At 39.1% G+C, this 14,991-nt stretch overlaps 1 protein-coding gene across 1 annotated transcript in view; it reads left to right on the top strand.

The window, feature by feature from the left end:
* SEMA3C (semaphorin 3C) overlaps positions 1 to 14,991 on the top strand; it is a 118,071-nt gene that overhangs the window by 55,924 nt on the left and 47,156 nt on the right. The window contains exons 3-5 of the mRNA XM_063396980.1: positions 9,432 to 9,592; positions 11,958 to 12,020; positions 13,764 to 13,883. Of these exons, the coding sequence (XP_063253050.1) occupies positions 9,432 to 9,592; positions 11,958 to 12,020; positions 13,764 to 13,883 (344 nt within the window). The remainder of the gene's footprint in view (positions 1 to 9,431; positions 9,593 to 11,957; positions 12,021 to 13,763; positions 13,884 to 14,991) is intronic.

The raw sequence follows: 14,991 nt of genomic DNA, 5'->3' as shown, positions 1-14,991 counted from the left end.
CTGTGGAATCAAGGGTGGCTGTTGCTTTTGGTGAAATTTGTTATCTCCAATATAATGACCCTTCTGGCATCGTGTTGAACTAGGGGTTCATGGAAGGTTCACTGAGCAGGGGATGCCATTTGTTGACCTCCAGCTGCTTTGTTTTCTCACATAGTCGAGTGAGAATAAGTGTTTCTTTTATCCTTCCCAGATGTAAAGCAGAGCTGGCTAACTATCTTGACTTGGTTTATAGAGATGATTATCTGATATGTAGACAAGCGTATGTAGACATCAGGTATATGCATCACATTGACACACTAATGCAAAGGAAACAAGAAAACACACCAGAAAAAGGAAGCAGGGGTTTACCTATTTGTGTGTGATACCCACCATGCCACATACTTGTTTGCTTAGTTTTGCAATGGGCAACTTGGCTTTTTTATGAGGATCCCACTAAATTCAAATTTTTTTATATATAAAAGTACTACCTTTTAGTTCAGGAGTCCACTGAAACAAATTTATTACTGTAATTCTTTGAATGAGAAATACTGCCTTCCAAAGTTCCTTCAGCTCATAACTGGGTAAATTTTACATTATTTTAATGAAGAATGAATGAAAGCTAAGCACTGGGATTTAGCTTGATCTCTTTATGCCTGATGTTTGCCTGATAGCTAATCCTAATTTGATTAAATTGATAATAATAATAATGAAACTGTAACCAAGGCTGCATATTGTAAATTGCCCGATTTTGTACAGAGTAGTGGTGAGAAGTGACTGGTGAAGATAGGAACAATGTGTTTTGAGGAGATCTGTGGATAAAGTAGCATGGCTAAAGTTGCAGTACAGTTGGTAACATCAATAAAGGCAAGGATTACTGCAGCAAGGGCAATAATGCCAAATGTAGACATACAGAGATTTGCTGAATCTCTGGAGAGGTTGCTCTTTGAGGGACGGAAAGGAATATAATGAAAAGGGTTGCTCTGCCTTGCCACAGTGAAGTGGGTTCTTACTTTATTACAGAAACCATAATGAAATTTTTCAGTGGATGAGCTGTGTTTTCTCAATGAATTTTTATTAGCTCTAGTAACAAATAATTTGGCAGCTTAGTGAAAATATGCTGAGAGAGAAAAGACTGCATGTGAGCTGTGTGCTTTTTCAGTCTGAAAAGAAGTTAAGACTACTATCATGCTTTCATTATTTAAGATGTGGATTATTGTGAAACATTTGATTCACTACAACCCAGCATCACGGTTGTTGGTACATCAGTGAAGATATATTAATATCTCAAAACTGCACACTGCTACTCTCCAGGAGTCGTCAGTTTTGCAAAAGCCAATTTATGTCTTGAGTGTCTACAGACTACCTGATACATCTGCAAAGTACTCACTTAGATTGAACAGATAAATTTGCAAAGAAGGACAATTCTAGCAGTAAAACAACCTACCTTTCACCCAACCTTACTTACACTCTCCCTGTTCCTCTCTCTCCCTTCCCAATATTCAAAGATGTCTCAGCTGACAGCTGAGACCCATCTGTTTGTGGGGAGTACATAGTCAGGTACTTAAACCCAAGCCTTAAAAGGTTTGCTGTTATCACACAAGCAATAGCCAGAATGAGATGCAAAGCTAAAGAGAAGTCCACGCTGACCTTGTTCTCCCAGTGGCCAGCCCGTTGTCCCAAATAGAATGAAGATGTGTGATTTGAAAAAAACAGTTCCCAGGTCTCATGCTGTTGCCCAGTTCTGACTTGGAGATTATCACAAGCTTCAGTCTTAATTAACTTTTTGGGCAGCCAGTTACAATAATTCACTTTTTTCCATTTCTCCTATTTCTCTGTAAATTTGTGTCCAAGTTTCAGTGTCTGCATGCAGTCAGGGGTTTAGCTGTCCAGTCAGTCTGATCACTCCTTGGAACATTTCTCTGTGTGCCTGAGCATCACAGGAGAAGGTGCAGCCATGCTTGCAGGGGTGTGATTGGTGGCCCACTAGAAAAAAAGAGAGAAAACACAAGAGGTTACAATGAAGAGATATACTTCTCCCAGAAGAGGTAAAACTATGTGGAATCTGTCTGACTTCTCCACGGGTGTGGCTTTTTTTTTCTTATTCTGTCTCAAAATAATGTCATACTTGGCAACAGAAAGCTTCTCACTTCTGCATCTGGAAAACAAAAACATCCCCAGTGCCAATGGCAAAGCCACTGTGTGCACCCAGGCTGAGCCTCTGCAGCCTTGGGGAGTGTGGCAAGGGCCCTCTCTCTCCATGGGTTTTGGAAAGCAACCAAAGGATGAACTCTGTGTAACTGTACAGACTTTGAGGTATGCATCTCTTGGAGAGCAGCTTTTGTGCTGCAGAGCTGTTGTACACACAAGGCTTGTTACACACAAGGCTTGGGGGAGACTGGCTCCCATCTGACGTGGATAACTAAGCTGCAGTAATCAAACCCAGTTGGCCTGTCTTTGTGGCTCTGCATGCTTGCCAAAGATGTCCCTTTTGTTTTGGGACCAAAAATGAGAACAAGGCCTGGACAGGATAATAATGAGCAGAAAAGAACAAGGTAATATTTGAAAAATAGGATGTCTTCTGGAATGTTCTGTAGAATGGCAGTATTTGTAGCATCTTCTGAAATAAAGCCTGCAAATTTTATTTATATAAACTGCACACTCCTTGCTAAAAATTACTGGAGGTCTACAGTGAGGTAAATGGAGGAATAACCTGAAGTTAGCCTAGAAGTGTCTACAGCCTTGTGAGACTAGATGGCTGGAGGGTGTGGGTGGTCTTGCATAATTCTCAACGAAGGAATCTCAACGCTGGAATATTTGGCAAGACTTAGGATAGCTGTGTAACTGCAGTTTGAAAAACATTGACACATTTTTCCTCTTTTTTTTTTTTTTTTTTTTGAGTGGGTTTTCTATTGTGGAATGTGGTATGATTTCACATGACAATATCTGTGAAAATGAGAAAGAAATCATATCTCTTCTTCAAAATTGAAAGCTTCAGTAAAGAGGCATGGAACGTCGTGGGGTGTCTTCGGTTCATAAGTGTGCCACAAAGCCATGTTAATACATTTTGCCACACATGAGTTAAGTGGCTTCTTCTTCTTGTGTGTTTGCTTTTGCTTAGAAAGCACATTCCTTCTGCACGAAACTGGCAGCTGCCCACACCTCAGAGGATCTGCACCTCCTTTTTTCTTCGAAGTACTAAATAAAAAATGAGAAATTCTGTTAAGATTTTGGCAATTTCAATAAAACAGCAATCTGACATGAATTATTTCCCTTTTGGTACAACTTTTTAAAAGGCACAGTGTTAAAAGCCAGTTAATACTTGATCATTATTTTTTTTTTAAATCTCTGAGTTACCAGGATTTCAGGAGTTTTGTGTATCTTGCAAACTGTGGGGGGGAAAAAAAAAGACCCATCATTTGACATATGTGAATGCTCTGCTTAAGGTCAACTGTTAACTGGTATGTCTTTTCCTATCAACACATGGTCACAAAGAGCTATTGAGTGTTTTACTGCTCCTAATGTATATGTTGAGCTGCTCAAGGTGACAAATTGTTCTTCAGACATGCTAGAGCCACCTCTGGGCCTGATTCTCCTAAGACTTCACCTTGGTGCTCTGATTTCCCTTTATAAAAGACTACACTATCTCAGTCCAGTAATGTTTAAATTCCACTTTCAACTCACTTAACAAATACACCCACAAGTATTCAAGGTGTGTATTTAAACAGAACATATTTAGATATCATTGACATTTATTTCCTTGTTATTTACTCTCATTCCAAATGCAGCAATTAAGTTTCGTTCTAGCAGATTATACATTTTAGCTCTGGGCAAAAAGAGGGTTCTGTTTCAGCATGTACTATCTGCACTCCCTTCTCCTCTCTCATTCAAATGGTCTTGTTAATTAGTTAGTCTGTGATTTTATGAGCACTTGTAAATCTATTTTTCTCCCCTTTCACTTGCTCTTTTTTAATTAAAATGCAATTAAACTCCTTTCAGATGGATTCAGAAGCAAGCAAGTGTGCACACCTGTGATTTCTAGTTCTTATGAAGCTATTACTTCTTATATAAAAAGCCAGATTTCATTGTAACAGCATAAACGAAAAGAGTAAAAACTCTCATGCATGAAGAAGAGATAAAGAGATAAAGAAAAGGTCAAAGGTCCACCTGAGATTTTTGTGCCCTGTGTGGTTCAGGCACACAAGAGACTGGCCAGTAGCACATCTGGCTACTTATGGCTCTTTGGTGAGATGTCTGTGTCCCCACTGACAAAGGGCTGAGGGATGGGGTTTAGTTTGAGCACTACATGAGCAGTGGCAAAAGGCTTCAGCAGCTCCCTTATCTCAGCCCCCTAAGCAGAAGGAATCAATATATATCCACAAAGAAAAGGAATATTGACAGGGCAAAGGTGACTTATTCTGAAGTTTTGAAAAGAAATATTCTGGCTTCACTTGTTCTCTTTCCATACATGAAATTGAAAAAGGAGTCACTGGTGTTCTCAGACTGGCACTATTATAGCAGACTATTTCAACAAGCACTGTGTAAACTATAAAAAATGCTGCATTTATTTCTTCCATGTCTTTACAATAAAGAAAATAAAAATAAAACCAAGAAAACAATAATTAAAATTGTTAGATTCTTATGAAATCCGATACCATTTAACTAAATATCTTCCAGTCATTTCTGCTAAAAAGTTACAAACCAGAGAGATTTGTAAATAAAAAGTAGAAAGGAAAATATTTAAACTAAAATAAAACAGACCTTTTCTTCTGGCTGAAGTTTTTTGGTTTTTGGGGTTTTTAAAATTATTTTTGGTAACTTGGCAAATACCTCAGATTTCGTTCACATTCTTAAAATATATAACCATTCCATTCAACGCTACCAACATTATGCATAGTGTCTATATGTCCAAATTACTTTTTCACCTGTTTAAACATGACCTGTGGGCAAAAGGGGACCATTTCCATTTGATGTTATAAGCAAAAACATTGTTCTACTTAAGTATTTATTTCTAGAGAGAAAAAAAAAAAGGAAAAAAAAAAAAAAAAAATTCATTCCAGTTCCTAGAAGGTGAGATTTTACATTGCAGTCTCACATTTGCCACGGGCTGGCATCTTTGTTGGCACAAATTCAAGGTTTAATGAGGCTTAAGAGAGTCTTACAGCCTCTGTAACCAGAGGCTAACATCGAGCTTGCTGCTGGATGTACACAGGCGTGTGACTTGTGCACCCCACACCCCATGAGAATGTAAAATAAAACAGCATTGTATTACTGACTTCCACATCACTGAGGCCACATAAAATCCATGCCAATTTGGGCAGCAGAGGTTCCCGGGGGAGATGGAGCCCATCTTCCTGGAAGCTGTGTTTGTGCCCTGTGTGTGGATGGATTGCTGTGCTTCACTCCCTGCCTGTTTCTGAGGCACAGACACCAAATCTCTGCTTTTGCCCTGACTTCCCCATAAACAGCCTTCTGAGACTGAATCCTATTGCCAGCAGCAAAGAGAAGGAAAGCATTTTATTTCTTGCACTCTCCCACAGCGGGTCCTAAATTAAAAGCTTGAGAGAGCAACCTAGGCTTGCCCAAAGAAGCCCTGCTAGGCTGGCGATCCAGGGATGGTAGAGTGCAGGTGTGACTGCATGCAGCCTCTCACATGTCATAGTTCATCCACATTTTGTCTTTGGATGAACTCAGTGCTGGGAACTTGGGCTAAGGATGCTTGCATGGCATGGCTGTAGCTTACTAAACCCTGCAAAGTAAAGATGATTCTTGATTATGTTGAAATCTTTCTTGGTTCTGTTGAACGTTCAGTAATAAGTGGTTGTGTCAGTCTGCAAAAAAGGAAGTTATATTTTGGGAAGGTCCTGCTAAAAATTGCATAAATTTCAGTAACAAATGCATCAAACATCCTTAAAAGCTGTCAACCAAGGAAATCACTCAGCGTCTTGCTGTCTACATGTTAGAGATTATTTTATTATTTAGTCTGGGAGTCAGGCTGTTTTCAACATGGTGCTACCAATGAATTTGAATTAAGGAGGGATGAAAGTTGGAGGTTGAGTGATTAAATAAGACATTCAGAGGGCTACCTGATGGATCTAGCTCATTTATCCTTATGCAGGCTGTACAATTTGGTTATAATAGTCTGTGTGAGACAACTACATCTCCCTGGATACCCTGTCTCTAATTGCTGAAACTGTTTTGTTCTGGCCAGCATATTTAGGTTTGTTTCAAAGGCTTTTGTGATGTCACATGTAATAGACACTGCACACGTATTTTGTTATTTCTTCTGTGAGAACACGACTTTTTAAATATAATACCTTTTTTTGTGGTGGATTAGAAGGATAATTAAAGAGTACGATTTAAACTGTCTAGTTGTCAGTAAGCTGTGTACAGAGAAAACTCCAAGTCATTGAGATCTCCAAAATGTGCAGTTCAATAATAAGCATAATTGTGGAAAGAGAACTGAGTGAAGTTTTTGTTATTTTGTTAAAACAACCTTTCCTCTAAGATTACATTTCTTACAGCAGGGATCAAATTGGTATTGGTTTTATCCCTGAGGAAAGGCAAAATTCACCAACTGATGAAGAAAAACTACAAGCAAAGATTATTTTTGTATCATTGGGTGAAAGTTACTCATATATTGGTTTTTTTTTGGTGGGTTTTTTTTTTTTTTTTTTTTTTTTTTTTAGTATTCAGAGATTTGTCTGTAACATCATTCTCCATATAGCTTTTACTGTTTTCAATGTTTGGTTAAATTCTCAAAACTTGGAATAGAATTGTTCTGAATGTCAGTAAATGTCTGCTTCATTTTTTGACAAAAACTCATTTGAGAGATGAAAGGGAATGTGAAAGACCATACAGCATCTTTGCAGCCACTGCTTTCTCCAAGCAACAACAACCAGATACTAAATCTTTAAAAAATCAAATTTTCTTGTGTGATTGTGTGGTAGCTTTTGTTGAATGAAAATAAAATTTGATTAGTTATAAATTTCCTCCCTACTTGCTTAGGTAGCCCAGAGAGTGTTATAAGCTGTAAGCTTCAGCACTAAAAGAAATAAAACTAATAAATCAGTGCCAGAGTATTTGTTTCACAGCTTTCCTTCCTCTTATGAATGGTGTTGAGTTTCCATAGTCTAGTAACCTGACATAAGGTGTTCTTCTCATCAGCAGCTCCATGGAAGCAGATGACCTTTCAGGAGCCTTGGAAAGAATAATTCCATTTCAAAGAGGTTAAATTTCCAAGAAAAGATGGGTTTTGATAAATGAAAGTTGTGGAAGTCTGTTGCTGTTCGTGTCTCTTGTTTAAAAGCAATCATCATGATCATGACTCTCTGTTACATCACCCATGGTGTCATTGCCAGGCACTGTCAGTCAGTGAGGCAGGAGGGAGGGACACTCTTGTGCAATCTCTGCTCACACTGACCCCGTGCTGTGTGGGAAACCCTCCCAGTCTGCCTGTGCTTTCCTGGTGTATCAAATGTACACTTAGGAGAAGGGTCAGTTCTATTTTACAGCTGCCAAATGTCATGGTAAAGTTACTGATGCCCGGGGAAAGGGATGAGCACCAGTGTCTGAGGCTGCTTGTGAGAATTTCAGAGTGGCCAAAGGTGCTGGGTGTTAATGGCACTGTGCTGGGCAGTCTCCCAGGGACAATCCTAGCTAAAAGCTTACATGGAGGATTTTTTTTTTTAAATGAAGTAAAACAGGTGATTTCTGAAGCACTAAAGAAAGACTCCTGAAAGTACTGTGAATAATTTTTATGTATATTTAACAAGTTCTTTTTCAGTTTTTAAGCACAGATTATAAATCTTGATTGTATGACTATCTATTGTCAAGGGACAAGATAACTATTTGATTTTTTTTAATATTACCATAAATAAATGCACTCAGATCCTGAAAGCTGTCACACATCTAAATTAATAAAAACACAATTATCATTCAGTAACTGGGAATATTTTTCATCTTCCTATGAAACTAGTTAACAATGATTAAAATTTGAGTTATGTATCATATTTATCAAAGCAAATCATATTCTGATAAGTGTTCCTTCACTCTTTAGTTCTTTACCAGACAGGTATGAATCCTAAGACTTCAACTTTTGCCTGCTATTAAAAATGGCTCTCTAAGTAATTAAAAAAGATTTAAAAATTACTTTCAGCTAAATATGTGTTTTGCAGAAGGTGCATACTTTAGGCACACTTCTTTTGGCACTTTTTTTTAATAGAGCACATATACAGAAATATTTCTGTTTTGAGAGTTTTTTGGTTTTGTTTTTTGTTTTTTTAAATAAAATATCAATCGCTTTAGACAACTAATTTTGTATAAGACATTTACTTTTTTCCGTAGGGATGAGTGAGCAAAAAACTTTGCTTTTAAAAAACCTTTAGCAACACTGACAAATCATATTGTCCCAAAGTTTGCAACTGAGAACAGTAGGCTCAGGTCTTATGTTTTATGAATATACATTATTGCAGAGCTTCATTTTCATAAGTACTGTGTATTTACCACCCTGAGTCAAAGGGAACACAATTCAATTCTAATATTCATAAAGAAAGCATAATTATATGTTAAATATTTTAACAAAGACAAATTGATTATAAAGGTTTTATTTTTCCACTCTCAGCTCTTGGGAAATCTCCCTTCTATTATTACTGAAAAATAAAACAATCTCACTGGGGGCCAAAATATATTGGCCAAGCAAAGATGGGAAGGCTGAGCTTTCTTGAGGGCAGCAAGTACTACTTATATTGGAGTTGCTCATGCTATTGCTCTAACAGGCCTGATCCTGCACTGCTGAGATCAAAGGATGTTTTCACTTCATGTTGTTGAAGAAAGTTTTATGTTGAAAAATAGAGGTCCTTCTACAGTTCTGTTAGTTTGGTCCAAACCCGTAAACAGACAACAGAATAAACAGGCACATTTAGGCTTGACTGAATAATTTTATTTTGCTTTTAAGTAAGCCACACATGGTGTTGAGGAACAAAGTAAAATTTGACCTTGAAAATGATAAAAACCTATTCTTAGTGAAGCCCCCTGTTAGGAAAAGGAAGTAAAATGTTCTTATGTAGTTCTTATTGATCTTGTGGATTTTCTGCAGTCATAAACTTCAAAATGTTTTGAACACATTGATTAATTTAATAAATTATATTCCTTAAAAGCCAAAGCTGTAAATAATAATATCCATTAAAATAAGAATTAATTAGATGAATGAATAACAGCACTGCCCTGATTTTTATGAGCTATGTCTCTCTACTTAATGTACAAAATAATTGTATTCAAACTGGGAAAAGAAAATCTGTCTTACCTCAGCCATTGTATTATTATCCAGTGTCCAATGAGGCATTTTATTCCCTCTCATTTGTGTCCAAAGATGTCTTTATTTAGAAAGAAATGCAATTGAGAAGCAAGAAACGTGAATGAACCATTTTACTATGCTACTGTCTTTACTATTTCAGAGCTGCAAGAAACTAAGACCTCTGAGTATCACAGGATATCCCACAGCCCCCTGGATTACAGGATATTATTGATGGATGAAGATCAGGATCGGATCTACGTGGGGAGTAAAGATCATATTCTGTCTCTGAATATTAACAATATAAGCCAAGACCCCCTCAGTGTAAGTCCAAGTTTTATTTTGAGAAGCTGAAGTGGCTTTACTCCATGCCTTTCCTTTTAAGACAAAAAAATTAGCATTTGCTTATTTTGCCTGAAGTCCATGCCCACACCTTATTGAATTTTTAGTCCTTGTTTTATGTGTAAAGCAGATGAAGCTGTATGCTGTTCCTCAAACACTGTTTAAAACTGACCTATGCACTAATTTTGAAGCAATATTCTGCTTGGCCTGGCCTCACAAGGAAAATCTGTGTGGTTTGATGCTTTCTACCTCTCTCCAAGATAAGATAGTTCAGAGATGTACTTTTAGAAGAATCCTCAAGGAAGAATAAAATACACACTATCATTCTCAGTCCATATGGAGAAAAAGCAAGGACAGAGTTGTTCTTAACCTTATAGTAATTTCTTTTCTGTTTTGTGCTTTGGGCCCTAAGCACTGAACTATTTTCCAGTCTCCTGTTATTTCTGTGTCAGCCTTTGCCCTTCAGTTGGGTAGCTGAGACACCAAATTTGGGGTTTTTGGGCACTGTGACTCACATCTACCCCCTGACACCGCCCCTTTCAGGCTTCTCCCACTTACTGAGATGGTGTTTTCCAAGGACTTTGTGTTCCCTCACCAAACAGCAGTAGGCAACCTCTGTGTGAAAATAACATTATCAAGTGCTTACAGATTCCGTTCTTGTCTCCAAAGCCAGTTGAAATTCAGCCTCTCTGCTTTTGAAATAGGTGACCTGCAGAAGTGCTTGTGTGCCCAGAAGCTTGGCTGTTGAGCTCTTACCTGTCTACAGACTTTGTCTTGCCTGTCCTTAGACTATCACAGCTACTACCCTGCCTAAAAGTGTACCACAAAGGCTTTGTTCCACCAAAACCATCCATCCTTTAATGTGTGGGCTTTATTACTGTGCCTCAGAAGGACTGAGGGGCAGTGATGCCCGGCTTGCAGCAGGGAAGATAAATGCCTTCCTTAAGAGACAAGGCTTTTAATGTGTCAGGGCAGAGAGGGGGCCCTGCCAGAGACTGATTGAGCACAGTTAAATTAGGCTTGCCTCTGAATCACCCTCTGGACATGCCTGTCCACCTGAATTTATTGTTCAGGGAGCCCGGGGAGGCTCATTCTAACTCACACATTTAAATTAAATGCCTCTCGTTCAACGGTGTGAATGCGTCCTTCCCTCCTCCTAATGGTACCCAAATCTCCCTCTGAAGTGGGGCTGCTCTCTAGAATCTGAAATACCTTCTGTGACCTTTTTTCTGATTTCCATCTCCCAGGGATCCAGCCACCCTGGTCCGGCAGGAGCTGTGCCCAGCAAGGCACGCTGCCTCCTGTCCTTGGCAGGCTGGGTTTGATCCTGGGCACAGTTTGGTTGGATGGGAGGGCCTCTGTTACACGGGATATTTTCTGCAGTATAAAGCTGTGAGGCATTTCAACAGCTCATGTAGGCCTGGAGAAACAGTAATAATAACAAAAAAAAACAACAGAAAGGAAAAACACACAAAGCCTTCTGGCAGTGAATGTGATTACTCAGTATTGGCTCAGAGTGAATCCCTGCAATTCCATACAGTCTTCTATTTGTTTATTTATTTTAACAATAGATTCACTTTGCTGATCCTATATATCTGTAGAAATCCTACAGATGTATACATTCAAATCTGCAATTCTACATATATATTTGTGTGTACATATATACACAGAGATCTTTTAATGATATTGTTTATGTTGTCTTGAGGCTAAGTGTTATCAGGCTCTTTCACTTATTAGATTTCTAGGGATAAATTTGTAATGGATGCCTTTCCTATTTCAAAATCAAAATAAATAATGGAAGAAGCTCAAAATATTTACAGTTTGAGATAAACAGATGAATGTTCAGACACTTTGGTATTTCTTAAAAACTGTCTGAAAGAAATCAATGTGAAATCTTGAGATTTCAAGTAAGTTTTATCATAATCTAGCCAAACCTTTAATGATAAAATTGAAAAATTAATCTAAGAGCTCTTCTTTCAATATTTAAGTCTTCTGGTTTTTACTGTAAATAATTTCTCTAAGTACAGTAAAAGTGAAAAAGTAAAGATGAGTAAGTAAGATGAGTAAAAAAGGTGAAAAATCTCTCTTACTTAGAAGAAACAAATCTAAATAAATTGATTCACTTTCCTTAAAAATATGTAATAATACATATCAGCCAAAAACTTGGACATTGATTTTGTTTAGTGTGTGCTAAGACAGTTTTATTTATCAACAAAAATCCTTTTTTTCCTTATGATCACAGTGTAAATGATATCTAAATATTAATCTATTAGTATAAGTTAGGCAGTGATTTTTCTTTTAACTATGTAATAAATATACTACTTGAACAATGCTTCTTTCCTTACAGATTTTCTGGCCAGCATCAGCAAACAAGGTTGAAGAGTGCAAAATGGCTGGCAAGGATCCCACGGTAAGTTACAATCCACATGCACACATACACACAAATTAGCTACTTGGCAATAAAGTAAGAGCACCTTGAGTGCAGCCAAAGCAAAATGAAAGAAGTGTTTGTTTTTCTTCTGAAATGCTTTGCAAGCCAATCTGTAAAGTGAAATTCTGGAAAATCAGGCGATGTAAACAGAAGGCACCTTCTGACTCTGACAGATGGGAGAAGAGATGCAATGTCCCTTCCCTCACCTTCTTTGGGTGTTACTGATCAAACCAGGTTATAATGCTTTTCCAGATATCCTGGGGTGATGCTGAACAGCCTGTTGAGCTGCTCCTCGGAGTGGGGAAGTTCTCTGGGTGGCTGCTCCCCCCAGGAGAGCTCTGTGAAGGTGGGGGGTACCCACCCTGTCTGAAGACCCCAGTTGTGCACCAGTTTTCAGATGATGTTGTATGATGCTGGCTCCTGCTAAACCAAAAATAGGAATGCCTTTAAAAGTAAATAAACCGGTGCAGTCTGCTAAACAAGGATTAACTGTACTGATTTTCATGGAGATGACTTATGGCACAGTTTTCAACCCTGTGCTCATAAAACATATGCAGTTCTCACTGTCATGGGTGAGGTTTGGATGATTAAATATGAAAGCAGTTCATGGGTAAGAAAAAATATTCATAAAAAAAGATCTGTCTTCAACCTGAAGTGCATTAACACTTGATAATAGTAAAAAATGAAACAGTTAGAGAAAAAAGTGAGGAAAAAACTCTAAATCCAATACTGTGAACTGTGTGGCCCTTAACATTCTGTTTTAATTTTCATGCTGATTTGAAGATGTTACTGTAGATCTTCAATACAAAGCAACAATTGATTTCAAACCTCAGTTTAAAGTTTTGGAAGTAAATTGTTTATACAAACAGCGAAATCTGATATTTGGACTTGCTTTCTTTTTAATTATCTCCATTTATGTTGAACAAATCATGGGGAAAAAGAGACCGTTCCAGAGGTGTCCTTAAGAAAACTTCCTAAGGTTGCACCTTGATTTCCTGTAGAGGTCCTGCTTCTTCTCATGCAAGAGAAATATGTGAATGAAAATTGGATTACTCTGTGGAACTGGGAAAGCCACATGGACTCCTCTATAACTAACTCTGTAAGAGCAACAAGGCTGGAGAGGGGCTGGGGACACAAACCCTGTGAGGAATGGCTGAGGGAGCTGGGGTTGTTTATCCTGGAGAAAAGGAGACTCAGAGGTGACCTTATCACTCTCTACAACTCCCTGAAAGGTGGCTGTAGTCAGGTTGGGGTCAGTCTCTTTCTCTGGGCAACAGCTGGCAGAACAAGAGGACACAGTCTCAATCTGCATCAAGGGAAGTATAGGTTGGATGTAAAGAAAACGTTTTCCCCAGAGAGAGGGATAAAGTACTGGAATGACCTGTCTGGGGAGGTGGTGGAGTCGCCATCCCTGGATGTGTTTAAAAAAAGACTGGAAGTGGCACTCAGTGCCATGGTTTAGCTGAGGTGTTAGGGCATGATCAAGGATCTTGGAGGTCTCTTCTAACCCAGTGATTCTGTGATTCTGTGAACTCATCTGTGATGCTCAATCAGAGAGAGCCCAGTTCCCAGAGCAGGCAAAATGACATGAAAATAAACATCTGTCCAGCTCCAGAGACTGACAAACTCACTAGCTGTTTCCATGATGCTGTTATTATGTGTGGTGTCCATTCCCTGGAGCTTTTCCCTGTGGAGTGAGTGACTGCTCCCTGTGTTTCCTAGCACGGCTGCGGGAACTTCGTGCGGGTGATCCAGCCCTACAACCGCACCCACCTGTTCGTCTGCGGCAGCGGCGCCTTCAGCCCCGTCTGCGTCTACGTCAACCGCGGCCGCCGCTCCGAGGTAACCCTGCCTTCCTTCCCGCCGCTCGCCTCGAGGGCCGTCCTGCCGGCGTGAGGCCAGAGCTCAGGGTTTGGGAAATGCAAAAATCGGTGGTCCCGGTAGTTTTATTTCACCAGTGTTAAACAGCAAAAGAGCAAAGGTCTGTAGTTTTCTAACCTGGTAGCAGCTAGAAGCAATGATCAAAAGCCATGCCTCCAAATGTGATGGTTGTCCAAAATTCCACAGTCGTAGCAAATGCCGGGATACATTTGATACTACTTTTTATTTGAGGTTGTCTGGTGAATTCATTCCTACCATTTGGTGGAAAAATGCCCAAGAAATACTTGAAAGAAAATAGTCAGTTAGATGAAAGTCAGAGTCTACCTTTTATAACTTCCATGTGTTACTGGTTCCCTGGAGAAGCCATTAATTTGGCTACCTATTCAGGTTAGGTTTGCTGCAATTCAATTTAACACCATCTAGGTGCAATCCCAGTACAGGAACTTTATCTACTGCACAAATTTTGCCCCACTAGATGATGCCCAGATGAAGTTGGTAAGTTTCTCTTCACTGTAAGATCTTAATTTTTTTAGATACGTCTCCAGTTTTTCTGTGTTTAGTTTCATTGAGGGTATTTTCAGTATAAATACCAGATGTTTCAGAAGTATATGGTCCAAGGTTCCTGATTTGAAAGTGAAATGTTTGTTTATGTGCAAATGTAATAGGTAATAAATTAAGCAACCAGAAGGAAAAGGAAAGGCACTTAAGCAGGAGGCAGCACCTCAGTAGCTTTTGGGTCAGATTCATGTCTGCAGGCACAGGGGTGTGCAGTATATTTTCCAGAACAATGTGGAAGCAGATGTGTTGGGAAGGAAGATCAGAGCGTGCTACCTGGAGCTTTGCCATGTGAGGGCAGCTTTAAAAGCTGGCCTGGCTTCTCAGGAAGACACTGAAAAATTCATCACTGATTTAATTGGGAGTGGGATGGGAATCCTGGCCGAGTCCCAGGACTGCTGCGGAGCTTGCCAGGGAGGTGATTAGTCAGTGGTTCTCCAGGTCATGCATGGTATGATCTCAGTGACTTTTGGTAGATCCCTACCTGGCTGCAGCTTCCTTGACAGAGCATGCA

The sequence above is a fragment of the Prinia subflava genome, chromosome 4 (assembly GCF_021018805.1).
Source record: "Prinia subflava isolate CZ2003 ecotype Zambia chromosome 4, Cam_Psub_1.2, whole genome shotgun sequence".
NCBI lineage: Eukaryota > Metazoa > Chordata > Aves > Passeriformes > Cisticolidae > Prinia > Prinia subflava.
Note: the sequence above shows the minus strand (reverse complement) of the source record. Positions and strands in the feature narration are given on the sequence as shown.